This window comes from Perognathus longimembris, chromosome 2 (assembly GCF_023159225.1).
Source record: "Perognathus longimembris pacificus isolate PPM17 chromosome 2, ASM2315922v1, whole genome shotgun sequence".
In the NCBI taxonomy this organism is placed as follows: Eukaryota; Metazoa; Chordata; class Mammalia; order Rodentia; family Heteromyidae; genus Perognathus; species Perognathus longimembris.
In genome coordinates this window covers 28,753,863-28,777,841 of record NC_063162.1, presented here as the reverse complement: position 1 = coordinate 28,777,841, position 23,979 = coordinate 28,753,863, and the positions used below count along the sequence as shown (strand labels likewise).

General features: G+C 40.0%; 1 protein-coding gene across 1 annotated transcript in view; it reads left to right on the top strand.

Annotated features, from left to right (window-relative positions):
- The window catches only part of Kif11 (kinesin family member 11), a 42,049-nt gene that overhangs the window by 10,480 nt on the left and 7,590 nt on the right, over positions 1-23,979 (top strand). Inside the window, exons 9-18 of the mRNA XM_048338691.1 lie at positions 227-322; positions 2,488-2,576; positions 4,851-4,938; positions 7,300-7,488; positions 8,941-9,148; positions 12,219-12,391; positions 15,698-15,823; positions 15,901-16,059; positions 17,396-17,502; positions 22,877-23,156. Coding sequence (XP_048194648.1) covers positions 227-322; positions 2,488-2,576; positions 4,851-4,938; positions 7,300-7,488; positions 8,941-9,148; positions 12,219-12,391; positions 15,698-15,823; positions 15,901-16,059; positions 17,396-17,502; positions 22,877-23,156 — 1,515 coding nt within the window. The remainder of the gene's footprint in view (positions 1-226; positions 323-2,487; positions 2,577-4,850; positions 4,939-7,299; positions 7,489-8,940; positions 9,149-12,218; positions 12,392-15,697; positions 15,824-15,900; positions 16,060-17,395; positions 17,503-22,876; positions 23,157-23,979) is intronic.

Here is a 23,979-nt window from a genome sequence, read left to right as displayed (position 1 = left end):
TTCCATACAAAATTACTAAGAAAAAATAGAAAAGATGAAATTGGACAGAAGAATAAGAAAGAAGTTACTAAAAAAGGAAGGATAAAAAGGTTGGATATTATAATCTTAATAGATTTTTAAGTTAAATATAGCCATAAATGACCCATTTGTAAGTTATATAGTACTTTCTAGGTGGCAAAAGTTTATTATCCTTCTAATGTCTTCAATAATTGATTTTTCATGACAGGAAACTCTGAGTACATTGGAATATGCTCATAGAGCAAAGAACATAATGAATAAGCCTGAAGTTAATCAGAAACTCACCAAAAAAGCTCTTATTAAGGTAATTGCGAATTTTTGTGGATCAGTGTAATCTTGTTTGGCATGTGAAGAGAAGTACGAAATAGATCTTTGTTTAAAAAGATTTGTTGGGGGCTGGGGATATAGCCTAGTGGCAAGAGTGCCTGCCTCGGATACACGAGGTTCGATTCCCCAGCACCACATATACAGAAAACGGCCAGAAGCGGCGCTGTGGCTCAAGTGGCAGAGTGCTAGCCTTGAGCGGGAAGAAGCCAGGGACAGTGCTCAGGCCCTGAGTCCAAGGCCCAGGACTGGCCAAAAAAAAAAATAAATAAAAAATAAAGATTTGTTGGGGCTGGGAATATGGCCTAGTGGCAAGAGTGCTTGCCTCCTACACATGAAGCTCTCGGTTTGATTCCCCAGCACCACATATATGGAAAACAGCCAGAAGGGGCGCTGTGGCTCATGTGGCAGAGTGCTAGCCTTGAGCAGGAAGAAGCCAGGGACGGTGCTCAGGCCCTTAGTCCAAGGCCCAGGACTGGCCAAAAAAGAAAAAAGATTTGTTAACTTGCTTGTCATGGGCATTTGTTGTTGGAATTTCATTTTGCTACCCCAGCAAAAGGTGGTTTTTTTTCCCTTTTGATTATTATTACTGTTACTGTTTTTCTTTCTTTAGTGCTGAAATTGAACCTAGATCCTTGAGCATGCTAGGCAAGTGCTCTACTACTTAGCTACACATTCCTAGCCCTTTGTGGTAGGCATTTAACTAGATTTAAATGAAAAGCTTTTTTCTAGCACTAATGTGTTGACTTTACCAGACTGTTAACTCAGGTCATACCCTTGGCCAAATGTACATTTATTTAGTTAAAAATGTTGTTATTATTATTTTTCCAGTCTTGGGGCTTAAACTCAGGGCCTGGGCATTGTCCCTGTGCTTCTTTTGCTCAAGGCTGCACTCTACCACTTGCGCCACAGCGCCACTTCTGGCTTTTTCTGTTTGTGTGGTACTGAGGAGTCAAAACCAGGGCTTCATGCATGCTAGGCAAGCACTGTAGGCAAGCTACATCCCCAACCTGATTATTATTATCTTTAGGGTGAGATTTATATATTCACATATTATGAGCTTTGTATTTGATGATTTCTAATACATTTATGTAGTTCTAAGATGTACCATAATGTAGTTTTAGCAAATTTTATTGATGTAGTTGCTTTTTGCTGCTTTTTAATCAATTACCTGGCAACTGATCTGCTTTTTTTTTTCTTCCTCTTTTAGGAAGTTTGCTAGGCAGGTGCTAGACCATTTGAGCTACACCCTAGGAATTTTTTGCTTTTATCTATTTTGTTGTTTGTGCTGGTTCTAGAGCTTGAATTCAGGGCCTAGATGCTGAGCTTTTTTTTTTTTTTTTCCCAAGGTTAGTGCTCTATCTCTTGAGCCATTTGCTTTTTGCTGGAGATAAAAATCTCATCAACTTTCCTGCCCAGGCAGGCTTCAAACTGAGATCCTCAAATCTTAGCCTCCTCACAGCTAGGATTACAGTTGTGAGGCACTGGTACCTGGCTTTGAAATTGGATCGGTTTCTCCCACCTCCCCCTGTTTTGGTGGTCCTGGGGCATGAAGTCAGGGCCTGGGTGCTGTCCCTGAGTTTATTTTGCTCAAGGCTAGCACTTGAGCCAGATCTCCTTTTCCGGCTTTTTGGGGGTAATTTATTGGAGATGTGAATCTTATGGACTTTCCTCCTCAGGCTGGCTTTGAACTGTGATCCTCAGCTCTCAGCCTCTTGAGTAGCTAGGATTACAGGCATGAGCCTCTAGTGCCCATCTTAAATTGAATACTTTTTAAAGGATGTTTGTAATGAGTACATTTAAAGAAGATTTGACGACCACTGAAAATTTTTCTTTTTTTTTTTTTGGCATCTGAGCACTGTCCCTGGCTTCTTTTTGCTCAAGACTAGCATTCTACCACTTGAGCCACAGCGCTTCTGTTTATGTGCTGCTGAGGAACTGAACCCAGGGCTTCATGCATGCAAGGCAAGCACTCTACTGCTAAGCCACATTCCCAGCCCCTAGTAAAAACTTTTTACCAGGCCTTTTGTTTGAAAAAAAAAAAGCCACGAAATGGTAACTTTATGTTTTATTTGTTGCATATGCTCCTCAAACTGAATTTTGAAAAAGTACTAAATTGACACCTACACTCTTCCTCTTATGTAGGAGTATACAGAAGAGATAGAGCGTCTGAAACGAGATCTTGCTGCAGCCCGGGAGAAAAATGGAGTATATATTTCTGAAGAAAATTTTAGGTAAGTCTTTGGCTATGGAGTTGATTTGCAAGAATATGATTGGGGTCTTTTGGTTGTTCATTTATTTTCTTTTACTTTTTGTAATTGTTTTCTTTTCCGTTTTTGCCAATCCTGGGGCTTAAACTCAGGTCCTGGGCACTGTCCCTGAGCTTTTGCTCAAGGCTAGCACTATACCACTTGAGCCTCAGCACCACTTCTAGCTTTTACTGTTTATGTGGTACCGAGGAATCAAACCCAGGGCTTCATACATGCTAGGCAAGCACTTTACCACTAAGCTACATTCCCAGCCCCTGTATTTGTTTTCTTGAGACAAGATTTCACTATGTAGACCAGGGTATGATAATAAAGAGTCTTGTTAAAGTCATTCCAGAAGGACTATATGTTTTGTGGTTAAAAGATGCTGCTTTGATTTTATTCTGTTTTAATGATTTTTAACTATATTTTGTTGAATTTTATTTTTGCTGTCAAATTTTTAGTTCCTAAAAGCTTTCTTCCCTGCTCTATTAATATATAGCATTCTTTTCTTTTACAAATGAAAGTTGTATTACTATTGAGTTTTTCTTTTTATGCCTTTTCTTTAGGATATTTATTCTTGTCTCTTCCCAATTTGTTGTAGCATGTTTGTTTGAGCTTATTTTCCTCAAATATCTAGTGATTTTTGACTGGTTATGAAAACAGAAGGGATGTGTATGTGTATGTATGGATTTTATATGCTTAAAAAGTATTAGTCTGGGTTTCCACCAATAACCTTAGTCAAGGCTTTTCTGCTTCCAGATTACTCTAGCAGTTGATAATGGCTTAGCGGGGCTATAAGAACTGAAGATCCCTCTGTTCATTATATAGATTTTCACTCAGATGCCTTGTTTCCAGACCCTAAACCTTCTTATACTTTCCATTGTGTATGTAGTTAATGAAAAGGAAACTGGCACTCCCCATGCTGTTAATATGACAGTGGCTTCAGGAATAGGAAAAGGTTGCCCCCTAGAGGAAACTCAGCAATATCCAGACTTAATGTGCAAGAGGTGGTTGTACTGTAGTTTGAACTCAGAGCCCAATGCTTGCTAGGTAGGTGCCTTACCACTTGAGTTACATACCCAGCCTTTTTGCTTTAGTTTTCAGTAGGATCTGGTCTTGCCCTGGCAGGCTTGGACCATGATCCTCCTATTTATGCTTCTCACATAGCTGCTAGGACAAGCATGTGCCACTTTACCCAGGAATGCCCTCCCATTACTAACACAACTATCACAATACCACGTAATCCCTAGGCAATGAAAAAAGGGTTATCCCCTAGAGCAGACTTCCCCAGCCTCAGCACCAATGACATTTTGTACTAGATACTTCTTTGTTCTGAGGCGATCCTGTGAATCTCGGGAAGAGCCCCAGCACCAATGACATTTTGTACTAGATACTTCTTTGTTCTGAGGAGATCCTGTGAATCTCAGGAAGTTTTTTAATAGCGGTCATCTCTCTACTAGATGTCACCAAGCAACTCCATCTTTACCAACTATAGTCACCAAAAAACAAAAGGGTTGGAGATGTGCCAGTCTACTCCCCCCACATTATAATTTTAACCAGATGGTGACTCGCATCTGTAGTTCTAGCTACTTGGGAGGCCAAGATTGGAAGGATCTCAATTCAAGGCCAATCTGGGTAAAAAGTTAGTGATACCCCTCTCAACTTATTATTTTATGAGAACATCATTCCCTTTTTTTTCTTCTTGCCATTCCTGGGGCTTAAACTTATGGCCTGGGCACTGTCCCTGGCTTCCTTTTGCTCAAGGCTAGCACTCCATCACTTGAGCCACAATGCCACTTGTGGCTTTTTCTGTTTATGTGGTACTGAGGAATCCAACCCAGGGCTTCATGAATGCAAGGCAAGCACTCTACCACTAAACCACCTTCCCGGTCCCTGCTTTTTTTGTTTGCTTTTGGTTTTGTTTTTGATGATATTAGGGATTTCATGTTAGGCAAGCGTCCCCCCACTGGAGCTATTACCCCAATTTAGCTACTCAGATTGTTATACACACACTTTTCCCTTAGTAGGCATTCTTAGTGTCAGAATGGAGTCAAAAGAAAAAAAAAACAGTGCAAGACTGACAGGGCATTTCTTCATTGTCATTTGTGTTTATTGTTTTACAACACCAATGATTGTGTCATTGTCATGATAATTGTAAGGGTAGAAAAGAGTCTGTGTAACTGCATAATTCTTTTACTGTGAAATATTTTGTTGGATTTAGAACAACTACTATTAAATTCAAATTAAACTTTACTTTAGAGCCATGAATGGAAAATTAACTGTTCAAGAAGAGCAGATTGTTGAATTGGTTGAAAAAATCGGTGCCCTTGAAGAGGAGCTAAGTAGGGTAAGCATTCAAAGTAATATTTATATTACAAGAAAAGCAAATATTAAAAGAAAATTTTAGGATGTTGGAGATCTGATACTTCCTCTTTTTGAAGGATTTTTTTCTTTTCCAACTCTTTTTCTTTTTTTTTGGTCAGTCGTAGGGCTTGAACTCTGGGCCTGGCTGCTGTCCCTGAGCTCTTCAGCTCAAGGCTAGTACTCTAGCACTCTGAGCCACAGTGCCATTTCTGGTTTTCTTGTAGTTAGTTGGAAATAAGAGTTTCATGGACTTTCCTACCCAGGCTGGCTTTGAACTGTGATCTTCAGATCTCAGCCTCCTGAGTAGCTAGGATTACAGGCATGAGTCACCAGCACCGGGCTCTTGCCAACTCTTACACTGAAAGAAAGGTGTATCATAATTTTACACACAATGATGATGAAAAAGCTTTGACACAAATACATTACCAGAATTACAGGTGTTATGAGAAATCTATTGCTAGGTAATTTTTATCACTGTGCAGACCTCGAGCATACTGCATGAGCCAACTACATGTATAAAATATAGTCTTCTTTGAATTGTTTTTAACTAAAAGCTAAGGTTCAAGGGCTGGGGATTCAGTTCAGTGGAAGAACACTTACCTGGCAAGTACAAGGCTCTGAGTTCAATCCTCAGCTCTGCAAAAAAAAAAAAAAAAAAAAAAGGCTAAATTGAAAACATACCCATTAGCACGGACTTCCACTTCCCCATCTTGTCTCACTGGAAAAATCTTCAAGGGTGCCACACGTGAGCCTGAGCCTCCTCTTCTTCTTTAATGCCTGAACAGCCTGCCTGAGTCTTGTTCTCAGTTACTTCTTTAAGTAGAGGGAGTGTGCTCCAATAGTAAAATTTGCAATCTAGTAAATACGTGAGTCAGTAACATAGTCCTGTGTTATTCTCAAGTATTATGGTCTGTACATAAGTTATGTATTACTTTTTTTGTTAGTCGTGGAACTTGAACTCAGGGTGTCTGATCGCTGTCCATGAGCTTTTTTCAGCTCAAGACTAGTGTTCTTATCACTTTGAGCCACAGATCTGTTTCTGGCTTCTTTTTTCTTTTTTTCTTCCTAGTCGTGGAGCTTGAACTCAGGGCCTGGGCTCTGTCCCTGAGCTTCTTTTGCTCAAAGCTAGCACTCTACCACTTGAGCCACAGCACCACTTCCAGCATTTTCTTTTTATGTGGTACTGAGGAATCGAACCCAGGGCTTCATGCATGCTTGGCAAGCACTCTACCACTAAGCCATCTTCCCAGCCCTATGTTTCTGGCTTTTTGGTAGTTAATTGGCAATAAGAGTCTGTCTTCAAACCAAGATCCTTAGATCTTGGCCTCCTGAGTAGCTAGGATTACAGGCCTGAGCTACCAGCATCCAGCAGTATGTTGCTTTTTTTTTTTTTTTTTTTTTTTTTTGCCAGTTCTGGGGCTTAAACTCAGGGCCTGAGTACTATTCCTGGTTTCTTTTTGCTCAAGGCTAGCACGCTACCACTTGAGCCACAGCACCACTTCTGGCTTTTTTCTATATACGTGGTGCTAAGGAACCAAACCCAGGGCTTTGTGTATATGAGGCAAGCACTCTACCACTAGGCCATATTCCCAGCTCCTTTATGTTGCATTTTTATACAACGAGCAGCACAGTAGACTTACCTGGTATTACCACAAACATGTGTAAGTCATTCTTCTACTACTTTATGACAGCTGTGGCATCAACAAGTAATAGGAATTTTTCAGCTCCATTATAATTTCAGTTTTTCTTTCTTCTTGGAATTTCTGGGATTTGAACCCAGGGCATACAGACAAGTACTGTACCAATGAGCTACATGCCTAGCTCCAGGTCCATTATTTATGGTACTACTGTTGCATTTATAATCTGTTGTTGACTGAGCCATCATTACATGACAAATGTCTAAGTGGTTTGTAAATTTTTGTTGTGAAAACTTGGAAGTGTCAGTGCTGAGGGATTTTTGCTAACATGCTTGTTACACAAAGGAATACAGGTTTGGGGAGAGACTAGGTGTTTAATAAAAGTAATAACTACATCTAGCTTAGGCAAAGACCTGAACTTTGGTGCCACCCTCACATTAACACCTTTGTAATACAGATCCACCAAGAGTGGCAGGGCCTGAAGAATTAATAGCACTATGTTGACTTGTTATTCTCTGTTTTGAATAAGCTTGTAGAAAGAAACCAGATGTTATATAAATTGTGTTAGTCTGTCTGGTAACTTGTGACCATTTTAACATGATAATAATTTGTTCTTTTTTCCTAGTATATTATGAACTATTCAGGTGTCTGACGAACCATTTCAACACTTTTAATTCTTAAAGAAATGCTTAATGTATTATATGTAGGTTACAGAGTTGTTTGTGGATAATAAAAATGAACTTTACCAGTGTAAGTCTGAACTTCAAAATAAGACACAGGAACTGGAAACCACTCAGAAACATCTGCAAGAAACTAAATTGCAGCTTGTTAAAGAAGAATATGTCTCTTCCGCTTTGGAAAGTACTGAAGAGAAACTTCATGATGCTGCCAGCCAGGTTTGTCTTTTGTTTTGGTTTGTGATAGTATTAAATAAAAGATGGGCCTGGTACTGGTAGCTGTTACCTGAATAATCCTATCCATTTTGGAGGATGAGGTTGGGAGGATTAGGATTCCAGGACAGCCTGGTGTGATTCATAGCTGGATGTATAGAGTACACACTTGTTTCAGCTACAGGGAAAGCAGAGCTTGAGATTGCAGTTCTATGCCAGCCCAGACAAGACCCTCATGGCAATGGAAGAGGCAGAGTTTAGTCACTGACTATCATCCTAGATACACAGGAAGTGGGAGGCTGAAGGTCCAGACTGACACAGGGAAAAAGCAAGACTTTATCTCAAAAATAACCAGAACAAAAAGGGCTAGATGCGTGACTCAAATTCTTGCTTAGCCAGCCAGAAGCTCTGAGGATAATAATTAAAGAATGGGTAGAAGTAACTTTATCTGGTTAATTGTGAGGTTTTAATTATCCCAAATGATAGATAGTTTTGTAATCTTAAACAACACTTTTTACTCTTTCATTCTTCTTTACTGGAGATGATAAATTAAGAAAAAAGATAGAAGGGAAGGGGGCTGGCAAGGAGATCAGGCCCCTTTAGCCAGCCTCACCTGCAGCCTTAGAGTGAATTATTAGTTTAATAAAACACAATCTAGCATCCAAGGGCTCATTCCTACTATGTAAACCCTACACCCGACAGCCGGGGAGCCAGGCTGTCAAGATAACTCCAGCAGCTCAGCGGCACAGGCTGACAACACTGTCCCCGTGGTTCTTTTTGTAAAAAATTGTTAAAATGAAATGTACGTGTGTGTGTGTGTGTGTGTGTGTGTGTGTGTGTGTGTGTGTGTGTGTGTGTGTGTGTAGACAGTGATTCTTATTAGTTGTAGTTATAGTATGTAAAGTCTTCATAAACAAACCTACTCTTGGATTTTTGAAAAAAACACAACTTTTGTGGGCATGTATAATAGTTTTTCTTTTTCTTTTTTTTTTGGCCAGTCCTGGGCCTTGGACTCTGGGCCTGAGCACTGTCCGTGGCTTCCTTTTGCTCAAGGCTAGCACTCTGCCACTTGAGCCACAGCGCCACTTCTGGCCGTTTTCTGTATATGTGGTGCTGGGGAATCGAACCCAGGGCCTCATGTATATGAGGCAAGCTCTCTTGCCACTAGGCCATATCCCCAGCCCCAATAGTTTTTCTTTTTCTAATGCTTTTTGTTTGTGGTGACAAAACTAAATAGTCAAGGAATTTAGTGCTTTCTAATGATGGAATTATTGAATTTTTTACTAGGTATGCTTTTGAGGCAGCAAGTAAAACATGATGTGAAAAAACTTTGAGCGAGCACAATTATTGTGATGGATTTAAAAAATCATTTTTCCTTGTATAGATTAATAGGAGAGGGGAGGTAAGGTGTTAATTAGATTCTGCCTTGTCATTGTTAATTTAAAATTTTTTTTATAGTTGCTTAGCACAGTTGAAGAAACTACAAAAGATGTATGTGGTCTCCATTCTAAACTGGACCGTAAGAAAGCAATCGACCAATACAATGCAGAAGCTCAGGATATTTTTGGTAAAAATCTGAGTAGTCTATTTAATAATATGGAAGAATTAATTAAGGATGGCAGCTCAAAGCAAAAGGACATACTTGAAGTTCATAAGACCTTGTTTGGTAAGTCTGTGCTTTCTAATCTTTTCTTTGAATATTTAATTGTATGTCATTATTTATTTAACATGATTTTTCCAAGTTTTCCAATGATATAACAGGATTTGCTTCACTTTTTATCATCTCAAACTGCTGGAAATCAACACATATCTCATATATTATTTTAAACACTGTATATGCTATTTTGATGTTTTCTTTAATATCTGAAGCATATATGCTGGCCAATAATCATTACAATTAGTTTCTTGGTGCCTTGGACAGATTCTTGAGGTTTATCTGATGCTAGATGCTATTCCAGGTCTTTTCTCCAATTAACTGTATATTGTAGGCAAACATGCCACCTCTCTAAGCCAACTTTGTCTTCTACAAAATATAAGGCATGCGTGTGTATGGGAGGGGGGGTGGAATTGGCAGAGTGTACAGTTTTTCTTAGGTGATTACTAAACTTTTATTAAGAAATGCCTCATATCATTTTGGTCTAAAAGAAAATGTCAGTTTCATGTCTGTTACAAGTGTTCATTTTGTTTCGATTATTTTACATTTGTAATCTTGAGTCTAAATCTTGAAAACCTGGGAAGTTTTCCTCTTATCTGTTCCCTCTCCTATTTTATTGTTATTATTATAGGAGCTGGTGTCAAGATTTGTAAAAAAAAAAAAAATACACATTCTTCAATAATGATCTTATATTTAGGAAGGTTTTTCTTAAGGATGTATGTTTCCAGTATTGTCTTTCATTCTATTGACCTTGGCAAAATACACAGTAGATTTCCTGATCATTGCATTTTTTTCTCAGTCATTGAAATGTATCTTTTGTGTGTTTTTTTTGTTTTTTTTTGGCCAATCCTGGGGCTTGGACTCAGAGCCTGAGCACTGTCCCTGGCTTCTTTTTGCTCAAGGCTAGCACTCTGCCACTTGAGCCACAGCGCCACCTCTGGCCATTTTCTGTATATGTGGTGCTGGGGAATCGAACCCAGGGCTTCATGTATATGAGGCAAGCATTCTTGCCACTAGGCCATATCCCCAGCCCTCTTTTGTGGTTTTAAGTGGATTATTTTACAGGTGTGACTTTATCACTGAATTTTTAAAAAGAGATAGAATTAAGTGGAAATTCAAGGCTTCATAGGAAATTTGAGGCTAGCCTGGGCACCTTAGTGGAGACCCTGTTTCAAAATATACAAAGGGGCTGTGATGTTTGTAGTTCAGCAGTAGAGCACTTGCCAGTATGGTGGGAGCTCTGAGTTCCATCACTAGCACTCTCCCCAAAATACTTGCAAGCTTGTTTAGGCTAGAGACTAATGCTTTTATCTTCTTTGAACTAAAACTAATTTCAGAGGTCTCCAACCCCATATTCATTCCTTACAGTTATTACTGTTAGATTTCTTGGGTCTCTTTCTAGAAATATTCTCTGCTACTTCTTTTTTATTTATTTTGGGGACTGTCTGTCTTGAAAGTTTGCTATGTTAATAATTTTTAAATTTTTCTTTTGGAAGTGAAACTAAAGTATTCATAGTATTATAATTTGGAAGATCAAGATATGTAATAATTTTTTAAATCACCTATAAATTTTGGTATTGATTTCTGGTTCATTCTTCCATAAAGTTTTTTATTTACTAGTACAGTACTGTATATTATCTTTAGATATTAATTTCAGAGTATTCTAGTTTTGATTGGGGTCTATCTATCTATCTATCTATCTATCTATCTATCATCTATCATCTATCATCCAGTGCAGGTCTTCAGACATAAACTCAGGGCCTGGCTGCTGTCCCTGAGGGGTTTTTTTGCTCATGGATAGCATTTTATCATTTGAGCCACAGCTCCACTTCCAGCTTTTTGGTGGTTAATTGGAGATAAGACTTTCTTGTCTGGGCTGGCTTCAAACCATGATCTTCCACTCTCAGCTGCCTGAGTAGTGAGGATTATAACCATAAACCATCAGTGCCCAGCTACAGTAAGATGTTTTATGAGTCTGACATACTTACAAATATGTCAAGGGCCTACAGAACATTATGGAGCATATATACTAAATATTTTAAATCTTTCCTTATGAAGTACAGGCTGGGAATATGGCCTAGTGGCAAGAGTGCTTGCCTTGTATACATGAGGCCCTGGGTTCAATTCCTCAGCACCACATATACAGAAAATGGCCAGAAGTGGCGCTGTGGCTCAAGTGGCAGAGTGCTAGCCTTGAGCAAAAAGAAGCCAGGGACAGTGCTCAGGCCCTGAGTTCACGGCCTAGGACTGGCCAAAAAAAAAAAAAAAAAAAAAAAGAAGTAGGCCAATTCTTATTTTTGTCTTTGCCAGTCTAGTCCTAAGGCTTGCTCTCTGGGCTGTTCCTGAGCTCCTTTTGCTCAAGGCTAGCACTATTCCAATTGAGCCACAGCACTACTTCTAGATTTTCGGTGATTTCATTGGAGATAAAGAATCTCACAGATTTTCCTTCCCAGGCTGGCTTCAAACTGATCCTCAGATCTCAGCCTCCTGATTATAGACTTGAGGCACTGGTGCACAGCTGAGCCAATTCTTTGTTACTGAAAATTCTACAAGGAGATGATTTTTGTTAACCTCTTTTAAAAATGGTCCTAACTAAATTTCCTTTCTTCCTTCCTTCCCTTCCTTCCCTTCCCTTCCTTCCTTCCTTCCTTCCTTCCTTCCTTCCTTCCTTCCTTCCTTCCTTCCTTCCTTCCTTCCTCCCTCCCTCCCTCCCTCCCTCCCTCCCTCCCTCCCTCCCTCCCTCCCTCCCTCCCTCCCTCCCTCCCTCCCTCCCTCCCTCCCTCCCTCCCTCCCTTTCTTCCTTCCTTCCCTCTGGGCCTCCATGCTGTCCCTTGAGCTGCTTTTGCTCAAGGTTAGTATTCTACCACCTGAGCCACAGCACCACTTATGGCTTTTTTTGAGTAGTTTTTTGGAGAATAAGAGTCTCATGAACTTTCCTGCCTGGGCTTGCTTTGAACTGTGATCCTCATATCTCAGCCTCCTGAGTAGGTAGGATTACAGGAGTGAGCCACTGTTGCCTGGCCTAACTTCATTTAAGTATGTTTAGTTATACCAAAGTTTTCGTCTTTGTTTTTTGTTGCAGGTAATCTGATGTCTTCCAGTGTCTCTGCATTAGACACCATTACCACAACTTCACTGGAATCACTCACGGCGGTCCCAGAAACTGTTTCAGCTCATATTGCTCACATTTCCAATATGATATTAGAGAAACAGTCATTAGCATCACAAACTAAAACTGTACTGCAGAGACTGATTGTTAGTAAATCTCTTTAATTTTTTTATTTTAATAAGTATTTATTTTAATTTCACAGGATTAAAGTAGGGAGAAAGAGAAACATTTCCTATTCTTTTTTTTTGCCAGTCCTGGGCCTTGGACTCAGGGCCTGAGCACTGTCCCTGGCTTGTTTTTTGCTCAAAGCTAGCACTCTGCCACTTGAGCCACAGCGCCACTTCTGGCCATTTTCTGTATATGTGGTGCTGGGGAATCGAACCCAGGGCTTCATGTATATGAGGCAAGTGCTCTTGCCACTAGGCCATATCCCCAGCCCCCATTTCCTATTCTTCATGCAGGAAATGGGTATTAAGATGAAATCCTCTTATTATATATTATTATTTTTTACATTAGTTGTTCAAGGGTTCATTGTGACATTTCCACACATGCATACAGTGTACCTTGATCAAACTCATCCCATCCATCTCTTTCTCTCATTTTCCATCCCCTATTTTGTGTTTTTTTTTTTTTGTGTGTGTGTGTTGGTATTGGGGTTTGACCTCAGGGCGTAGGCACTGTCCCTGAGGTTTTGTACTCAAGATTAGTTCTCTACTACTTTGAGCCACCATGCCATTTCCAGCTTTTTGGTAGTTAATTGCAAGTAAGAGTCTCACTCTTCTGCCTGGGCTACCTTTGAACTGTAATCCTCAGATCTCAATCTCCTGAGTAGCTAGGATTACAGGTGACAGCTACCAGCACCCAGCCATCCCCCATTTCTTAAATCAGTTTCAACACCTTTCATTGTTTTATTTTGTTTGTTGTTTTTTTTTGGCCAGTCCTGGGCCTTGGACTCAGGGCCTGAGCACTGTCCCTGGCTTCTTCCAGCTCAAGGCTAGCACTCTGCCACTTGAGCCACAGCGCCACTTCTGGCCGTTTTCTGTATATGTGGTGCTGGGGAATCGAACCTAGGGCCTCATGTATCCGAGGCAGGCACTCTTGCCACTAGGCTATATCCCCAGCCCCTCATTGTTTTATTTTATACATGCTTATAAAGTACTTTGACTACATTAACCATCATTCACCGTCTCCATTGGCCCTACTTCCTGCTGATACCTGTCCCCAACAGCCTGTTTTACTTTCCATGATTTATGTTTTCCTTTTTTTTTTTTTTTTAAAGTATATATTTAAAGGAATCTCACCTTGGAAATTCACATTATAATTTAATCAGATTAACCTCATATGCTTTACTGCCCCCTCTTCAATAATTTATGCTCTCTTCATATGTAGATACCATGTATTTCAAAGGGTTATATTTAATGAATCATCAAAAACAATATTAATGGCTCTCAGTTCATCTTAAGCTCTGCTAGACCCAGTGAAACATATCACTATGATAGTATGTTTATACTTTTGTTTTGTTTTGTTTTTTGGTTGTTTATAGGGATTGAACTCAGGGCCTGAGCTCTGTTCCTGAGCTCTTTTGCTCAAGGCTAGTGCTCTGCCATTTTGAACCACAGCTCCACTTCTGGCTTTTTGAGTCATTAATTGGAGATAAGAGCCTTAATCTAGTATAGCCTTACTCCTTAAAAGTCATGTTATACCCAACCAGGAGTTTGGTGATGAGTAGTTAATTTAAAAAGTATGGTAATATGTAATAGTAATGTAGGAACCATAGCAAGTAGACTTATGAGACCATATATAACAATTCCTGGGGTTAGATTTGTGTGGCAAAGCCGTATTGGGTCTTGCCTCTAAAGCTGTTCTCCACAGTTGTCTAGAAATCACATCTTTAATTACAATTACCATTACCTCTTCCATACCTGATTTGTGTGCAGGCTTTATTCTGTAATTATATGGTTTATCTAGGAAGTACTGAGCTATACTGCTTATTTTATTTTCTGTGTACAGGCTTTCTGCCTCTGTTTTTGAAGTTTACAATATTTATTTAACAATTTTTCAGTAAATACTGTAAATATTAGCCCTCTGCCTAGGTCACTGTTTATATGATACTACTTGATAGGTTTCACTTGTCCAAATTTGATGAAAACATTCTGTCAAAACTGGGTGCCAGTGGCTCATGCCTGTAATCTTACCTTAGCTACTCAGGAGGCTGAGAACTGAGGATTGCGGTTTAAAGCCAGCCTGGGCAGGAAAGTCCACTCTTACCTCCAATTAGCCACCAGAAAACCAAGTGGTAGAGCCAGCCTTGAGCTGAAGAGCTCTGGGACAGTGCCCAGGCCCATAGTTCAAGTCCCACGACCCACCAAAAAAGAACAAAGTTCTGTCATTACTAACTTTTCAGGAATTAATTCAAACACTATCTTTCTACATAGCAAGTTAAAAACATTGCTTGAATTGAAAGAAAACATGATTATATAATTCAGCTAACTGGAGATGGACTCTCATAGACTTTTCTGCCCTAGCTAAATAGTTTTGGTTTGTTTTGTTTTTGGCCAGTTCTGGGGGCTTGGAACTCAGGGCCTGAGCGCTGTCCCTGGCTTCTTTTTGCTCAAAGCTAGCACTCTACCTCTTGAGCCACAGCACCACTTCTGGCCTTTTCTGTTTATGTGGTGCTGAGGAATTGAACCCAGGCCTTCATGCATGCTAGGCAAGTACTCTACCGCTAAGCCACATTCTCAGCCCTAGCTAGCTAGTTTTGAATCACACTCTTTCAGTGTCTGGCTCCAAAGCCGTAATGACTATTTGGACTGAACTTTTATGGCCAGTAACCTGAAGGTGCTTGAAATTCATTTTGTTAAAATGCACTATACATTTTTTAATTCCCTCCTGCTGGGACTCATACCAGTGAGTTGAGAGCTTACCAAATGATTATCATTTACTTCTAAATTCTTTTTTTTTTTTTTTTTGGCCAGTCCTGGGCCTTGGACTCAGGGCCTGAGCACTGTCCCTGGTTTCTTTTTGCTCAAGTCTAGCACTCTGCCACTTGAGCCACAGCACCACTTCTGGCTGTTTTCGATATATGTGGTGCTGGAGAATCGAACCCAGGGCTTCATGTATATAAGGCAGGCGCTCTTGCCACTAGGCCATATTCCCAGCCCCTACTTCTAAATTCTTCTGAATTTTTTCCTCCATTAGGCTTTTAACAATTTACTATTGTGTACTACATGAACATTTTCTTAATTACTGGAGGCAGAACTAAGTGATTTATGATGAATATAAACTCTAGATACGCAGCTATCTCAGTATAGGATATAAAGAATAGAAAACGTTATTTCAGTTTGAATGTGTATCTGTAGTTGCTCAAATATTTATTATATTATGTTTTAACCACTTAAGTTTACGAAAATGAAAATATTCTCAAAGACTTGTTTGTTTATATTTAAAACCAGAACGAACTTACAACTGAACTTCTGAGTTCACTGGAGAAGATTTTATCCCCTTCTGTGGTGTCCATATGGAAAATCAATAGACAACTGCAACACATCTTTAAGACTTCACAGGCGGTAGCTGAAACGGTAACAGGTGTTAGATTCTTCATATGTCAAAATTGATGCATTGTTTAAGAAAGATAGTGATTTCTTTTTCTTCAAAGATAGAAGATCAGAAAAAAGAAATAGATGGCTTTCTCAGCGAATTATGTGACAATCTACATGAGCTACAAGAAAATACTGTTTCCTCCTTGGTTGAATCACAGAAGCGTTGTGAAAACTTAAGTGAAGACTTGAAGATGATGAAGCAGACACACTCACAGGTATCATGTGTAGCTGACATGGGAGTGAAAAAGTGTTTTAGGATTTGAATGCTGTGAAATCCATATACATACCTGAAGCTATCATCCATCACTGTTATAATAGTATTTAATGTACAATGACAGAGTAGTTCTTTTAATATTTAATACCTCAATTAATATTTGAGAATTTGCTTCATGTAGGTCATTGACCTGAAACACATTAGGAAAACAAGTCTTTTCTTCATACCAAGGTGAAAGATGATGAGTTAACATCAAACCTTTAGAGAAAGGCAGTTGTAATTTTAAAGTGAAAGGTAATTTTTGTAAATTACTTCTTTCTAAGAAGATATTATCTTTAAGTCCTGCTTGCTCTTATTTCTGTATTACTGACAAAAGACATTTACATTTTACTAAATTATTATTTTTTGAAGTACTGAGGATTGAACTCAGTCTTTTGCTTCATAGGAAGGTGGTCTGCTACTTAAGTCATACCTCCTCAGCCCTTTACTCTTTTTTTTTTTCTTCTTGCCAGTCCTGGGACTTGAACTTAGGGCCTGGGCACTGTCCCTGAGCTTCTTTTACTCAAGACTAACCTTCTGCCCCTTGAGCCACGGTGCCACTTCTGGCCTTTTCTGTTTATGAACCCAGGGCTTCATGCATGTTAGGCAAGCACTGTATCACTAAGCCACATTCCCAGCTCTACTGTATTTATTAATTAATTAATTTGTTTATTATTTCATTATTTATTTTTGTGTCAGTCCAGCCTTGAAGTCAGGCCTGGAGTATATGGTTCCTCAGCTTTTTTGCTCAAGGCTAGCTAGCATTTTACCACTTGAGCCACAGCTCTCCACTTTTCAGCTTTTTGGCGGTTAACTGGAGATAAGAGTCTCATGGACTTTTCTGCCCAGGCTGGTTTCAAACCAACATCCTCAGATCTCAGCTTCCTGAGTAGCTGGGATTACAGTTGTGAGCAACCTGGATTCTGTATTTGGCTTGCTTGAATTATGAGATCATCAGCATCAACTTTCCCTTTTACTGGTGTTATCAGTTTAAAAAAAAGTCACTGTATCTTTGCCACTTAAGTGTTTATTTAATTAATTTGGAAGTACAATGAAAGTAATATGTTACAATCATACATCTGCAGATTACTTACTGTAAAAACCCTTTAATATTATTCTTTTAACATCACTTTCACTGTTTTCCAGTGTGTATGTGAGATGGAATTAAAGACCTCTTGTCAAGAATTTATGTAATTTTCACCTATGGGAGAATGCTTCTTTGTCGTCAGTCATAAAATGAAAAAATGTTCCAAGTCACAATTTCAACTGTCTTCCCCTTCTTATATCTTTTCCTATAGGAACTTTGCCAGTTAGTCAGTCTTTGGGAGAACAGATTCTCTGCTTTGGAAGAAAAGTGTGAAAACATCCAGAAACCACTTAGTGGTGGTCAACAAAATACAGAACAGTAAGTTCTTTTTAATTTTTTTTCTAGTAGTGAGATTTGAATTCAGGGCCTGGTGCTTAGTTGGCTGGTGCTCTACCATGTGAATCAAGCCTCTAGATCTGCTTTTTTTTTTGCCAGTCCTGGTCCTTGAACTCAGGGCTTGGGCACTGTCCCTGGCTTCTTTTTGCTCAAGGCTAGCACTCTGCCACTTGAGCCACAGTGCCATATCTGGCCGTTTTCTATATATGTCATGCTTGGGAATTGAACCCAGGGCTTCATTGTATATGAGGGAAGCACTCTTGCCACTAGGCCATGTTCCCAGCCCCTAGCTCTGCTTTTTGCTTGTTATTTTGGTAGTTATTATTCTTTTCTTCTTTAATTTACATTATTGTTATAAAGGTAATATATGGAGGGATTACACTTACATGAGTCAGGTAATGAGTATATTTCCTTTTATAAAGTTTCTTCTGTTCCCTCACTCTCTCCTAGCCCATCTCCCCTCCCATCTCCACCCACAAGTTGTATGATTCATGTTCATCAGTAAACCTCCACTGCTGCAATTCTCACCCATTTTCCCTTCCCCCTACTGTCCTGACGATATACACTTGAATACACCATACATTAAGAAGACAGAGTCATCATCAAAAAAAAAAAAGAAGGAAAAAGATCTCTTATTTCCACTTCTTGGAGTTTGTTTCGAGATATATATCTGTAGATATATGTATGTTCTCATATATATGAGAACATGCACTGTTTTTCTCTCTGAGCTTGGCTTAACATGATTTGCTCACTTAACATCATTTGTTTTAGTTCCATCCATTTCCCTACAAATGACATAATTTTATTCTTTCTAAAGGCTATGTAAAAATTCCACTGTGTGTAGTTACCATATATTTTGGATCCACTCATATATAGTGGGGCATCTGGACTGTTTCCATATTTTGGCTATTGTGAATAGTGCAGCAGTGAACAGGTGTCTTTATCATATCCTGGCTCATGATGTTCAAGGTTTTTTAAAAAATTAATTAATTTATCGTCAAAGTGATATACAGAGGGGTTACAGTTTCATACATGAGACAGTGGGTAGGTACATTTATCAAACTTGTTATTTCCTCCCTCATTTTTCGCCCAACTATGAGTGCTATCCAGAGTTGTACTGATAGGGGCTGGGGATATGGCTTAATGGCAACAGTGCCTGCCTCGTCTACATGAGGCCCTGGGTTCGATTCCCCAGCACCACATATACAGAAAACGGCCAGAAGTGGCGCTCTGGCTCAAGTGGCAGAGTGCTAGCCTTGAGCAAAAGGAAGCCAGGGACAGTGCTCAGGCCCTGAGTCCAAGCCCCAGGACTGGCCAAAAAAAAAAAACAAACCAACAAACAGAGTTGTACTGATTTGCATTCCCACCAACAGTGCAATAGGGTTCCTTTTTCCCTACATCCCCACCAACATTTATTGTTGTCTGAATTCACAATGTTGGCCAAACTTACTGGGGTAAGATGGAATCTTACAGTTGCATTTCCTTTGGCCAGGGATGATGAGCATTTCCTCATGTGTTTCTTTGCCATTCTCACTTCTTCTGAGAAGTCTCTCCTTACCCCCTTTAGTGATTGGTTTATTGGGTTTGGGAGAGGTTAGTTTCTTTTATTTTTATTTTTTAATTTTTTGCCAGTCCTGGGACTTGGACTCAGGGCCTGAGCACCGTCCCTGGCTTCCTTTTGCTCAAGGCTAGCACTCTACCACTTGAGCCACAGCGCCACTTCCAGCTTTTTCAATATATGTGGTGCTGAGGAATCGAACCCAGGGCTTTATGTATATGAGGTGAGCACTTTACCACTAGGCCATATTCCCAGCCCCAAGGTTAGTTTCTTGAGCTCCTTGTATATATTGGATATTTTGCCTTCAGTAGTGTGTTATTCAGTCTCCATGTGTTTGAGTGTTTTTTGCATGTTGAGAACTAATTTGTTTTGTTGAGACTAGTTTGGTTCTGCTGTATTCAGACGGGATGAGAGGGGTTATAATCTTCTTGTATTTGCTTAGGTTATTTGTGTGTCCTATGATATTATCAGTTTGGGAGAATGTTCTGTGGGCTGCTGAGAAGAATGTGAATTGGAGGTCCTTGTTGGGTGGAATACTCTGTAGATATCTGTTAAGTCCATTTGGGTTATTGTGTCATTTAATTCAGAAGCTTCTTTGCTTTTATGTGCTGGTTGACTTGTCCTGTGGTGAGTGTGGATTGTGAAAATCTCCCCTTATTATCGTGTTGGGGGTCTTTCATGTTCTGTAAATCCAATAATGTTTGTTTAATGTTTTTAGGTGCTCAATTATTTGGTGTATAAATATTAATCACCGTGATTTACTTTTCATGGATCATTGCCTTTATTTAGTGACTTTCCTTGTCTCTTCATACTGGTTTTAATGAAAAATCTATTTTATCAGATATCAATATTGCTGCTTCTGCCTTCTTGCAAGATACATTTTTTTTTGTTTTTTATCCAATTTGCTGTTCTATGTCTTTGGCTGGGTAATTGAGTCTGTTGCTATTTCAGGTAATTATGGAGAGAAGTGTCATGTTTCCTGCCTTTTTCTTCTTTTCCTGTAATTTGCTTCTTTCCTCTTCCTGTGTTTATTAAACTAGTCTTCTAGTCTTTTTTTTTTTTTTTTTTTTTTTTTTGCCAGTCCTGGGGCTTGGACTGAGGGCCTGAGCACTGTCCCTGGCTTCCTTTTTGCTCAAGGCTAGTACTCTACCTCGAGTCACAGCGCCACTTCCAGCCTTTTCTGTTTATGTGGTGCTGAGAAATCGAACCCAGGGCTTCATGCATGCTAGGCAAGCACTCTACCACTAGGCCATATTCCCAGCCCAAATGCCTTGTTTTTTCTTGTCAGTGGGTTATATTTTCTTGAGATTGAGGAAGTTTTCTGTTATTTTGTCAAATAAGTTTTCAGTGCCTTTAGTTTTGAGTTCTTGTCCCTTATCTATCTCGATTATGTGTAGATTTGTTTGTTTGTTTGTTTTTGGCCAGTCCTGGGGACTCAGGCCTGAGCACTGTCCCTGGCTTATTTTTGCTCAAGGCTAGCACTCTGCCACTTGAGCCACAGGGCCACTTCTGGCCATTTTCTGTATATGTAGTGCTGGGGAATTGAACCCAGGGCCTCATGTATACGAGGCAAGCACTCTTGCCACTAGGCCATATCCCCAGCCCGATTATGTGTAGATTTGATCTTTGGGCTGAATTTGCCAATTCTTGGATTTCAGTTTGGCATGTTCTCAGTGTTTTTTCCATACCCTTGATTTTTTTTTGTTCTATCCTGTTTTGTCAACTCCTCATAACCCATTTCCTACTACTTCACTTATTGTATTGCTTATGCTTTCGATATGGTTTGCAGCAGAGAAATTGCATGCTTCTAAGCTCTTTGTTGAAGTCAGTTCTCAGGGTGTTGAATTTCATCTTTTTTTTTTTTTTTTTTTTTGCCAGTCCTGGGGGCCTGAACTCAGGGTCCGAGTACTGTATCCCTGGCTTCCTTTTGCTCAAGGCTAGCACTCTACCCCTTGAGCCACAGCACCACTTCTGGCTTTTTCTCTGTATATGTGGTGCTGAGGTATCAAACCCAGGGCTTCATGTATAAGGCAAGCACTCTACCACTAGGCCATATTACTAGCCCTAATTTCATCTTTTAACAAGGTGTGTAGTGTTTCTTTCTCTCCATATCTTTTCGGTCATTTCATCCTTGTATTCTTCTTTGTTTTTTGGTCATTCCTTTTTTTGTTAGCCGGTTTTCTCATTACTTTAACAGTCCTTTTGCCCTCCTTCTCCTCGTCCCCACCCTCACTAAGGTCCTTCCCTGGATTGTTGCTGGCTTTTTTTTTTTTTTTCTGCCATTCCTGGGCCTTGGACTCAGGGCTTGAGCAATGCCTCTGGCTTCTTTTTGCTCAAGGCTAGCACTCTGCCACTTGAGCCACAGCGCCACTTCTGGCTGTTTTCTGTATATCTGGTACTGGGGAATTGAACCCCAGGGCTTCATGTACATGAGGCAAACACTACCACTAAGCCACATTCTCGGCCCTGTTGTTGGCTTTTGAATTTGGTTTGTTGTCTTGATTGCTCATCAATTTTGTAATCGTTAACTGTGATTTGTGCATTTGGGTTCAGGGAATGCTGGGCTGTTCAGATTGTGTATTAAGTTCAATGGTGATGGAGTGTGATTCACTAGGTGGATCTCTGCCAGACTGCATTTGTTAACTTTCAGCTCAGGGTGGTGTAACCAGTCTAATGGATCCTGGCCATTTGTTAGGGCTTTTTTGGGTTGGTCTAGTGCCCTGGCCTGGATCTGTGTCTGGAGTACGATTCCCATTAGGTTGTCCTGGCCTGAGATCTAGACTGGCCTCTCCTTCCATAGAGGCTGGAAGTAGCATTCCAACACGTGGTGCTCAATTGAACCCAAGGAGTGGAGGCAGATTCCCATTATGCATTAAGGGGAGGTGAGCCCCACTTGTCCTAAACTGGTGTCTATTTCCCATGGGGTGGGGAAGAGCATTTGGACCTCTAAGATAGGCATGAGCCTTGGAGGGGGTAGGTTCCTGCAAGGTGGGGCCGGTTGGGGAAATCATCCCCACTTGAGTCCCAACTGATGCCCACTCCCGAGTCCGGGAATGGTGTCCACTTCCCACAAAGTGGGGAGTTACAGTTCAGGCCTCTAAGCAGATGAGAAGCTTGGAGGGGGCAGGTTCCTGCAGGGCAGTGATGGGGAAACTATCCCCACTAGAGTCCTCAACTGAAATCTGCTTCCTACAAGTGGGGAGTTGCAGCATTCAGGCCTCTGGGACAGGCATGACCCTCGGACAGGCTCCCATAGGCCTGTGGATGGAGATTGTCCCCACTGCCTTTTAGCTGGTCAGGTTTTTTTTCTCTGCCATGAGCTGCATTTGTGGAGAATGCAGGTGCCCAGAGGCCCAGCCTGGTGGCTGTCAGTAGTTGGAGTTTTCTGGCTTGGAGTCAAAGTTGTGTTGTGGTGGTCTTCCACAGGAAGTGGAAGGTGCCCCAGAAAGGGCTCTGGCCTCTTTGCCCTCTTCAGTCTGGTGTCCCTTCTCAGGCAGGAAGGAGGGGGGTCCTGGCCAAGCACTCTGGGTTACCACCTATGCAAAGGAAAACCACCACATTTCTAAGGAAATGTTCCATGAGAAAAGATGACTTTTTCAAAGGTTGTTAATGGCAAGTGTGATTTCAGCTGGAAAATTCCTGGGCAAGTCCATTCTAGGATTAGAAAATTCATCAAGAGCATGAGCTATACAGTACACTGCCTACCTTGGATTTCCAATGGAGAGCCCCAGAATCTTGGGAAGTGTATCCTTTGAACTATGGTTTTCCAATTGATAGTGTTATTCTCTGTTCGCACAGGAAATCTAAGGACATAATCAACAAAACAACTTTCCACAGAAAAAAGATAATTGCTGATTCTGATGGCTTGTCACAAGAACTCAGACATTTTAACCAAGAGGGTACAAAACTAGTTGAAGAGTCTTTGAAGCTCTGTGATATACTCAACAGTGACCTGCAAACTGTATCTCAAAAGTCTGAACAGAGATGTGAGTCTCTGAACACAAACATAGTTTCTTTTTCTGAACAGTGGATATCTTGCTTGAATAAAAGGAAAGAAGAACTTGAGAGCTTACTGGAGGTAATAACTATTCCAGGAACCTACTTGGGGACAGTTACTAATCAGAAAATTAAATGTTCTTAAGGTATAATGAGTAAATTAGTATTGATAAGCTGTGCATGATCTTTTTTTCATGCCTTGGTATGTGTCTTGATCCAAAATTCATTTAATGTTTTTCCTATTTCTGTCCTGTATCTAGTCTTGGTTTTTGACTTACAATTTCCCTGAGTAAACTATATTTTGACAGTAATATCTTCCATTTATATTACTTTCTCCAGTTATTTTTAAATTAAAGTATTAAAGATACTGTTTTAGTGGCTCAAAGGATATTTGATGTTTGTGGGTTTGCTTAAAGTGAACACTTGACAATGAGCACTTTGTGACTTGATTTTTCTGTGCAATAAAAAGATTTTGCTACTTTCTCAAAGTAAATACAAAGCTTTATAAGCAATCTGGGGAGGGGGGAACCAGCGTTCATAGAAAAGCAGCTTTTCTATAAAAACTGTTTTGGGTTTGAGACAAAAACAAACAAGGTTATAAGACTAGACAGCCTGTTGTACTTATTATAGAGTCCTGAAATTATGTCAGGCACTCCTCCTGCTGAAGCAATAAAGAGTAACAGGCGTGATAGTGTACATCTTAATCCCAGCACTAAGGAGGCAGAGGCTATGCTCAGAATCAGGAATTCACAGCTAGCCTAAGTTTTAGTACCTCCATGAGTTATTTTTACCCAAAACTTAAAACTTGAATTAGATAAAGCCTTTAGATCTAATCAGTTTATAAAAAATACAGCACAGAGAAGCAGATGTCAATGTTTGGAATATGAGATGTTCATAATGTAATA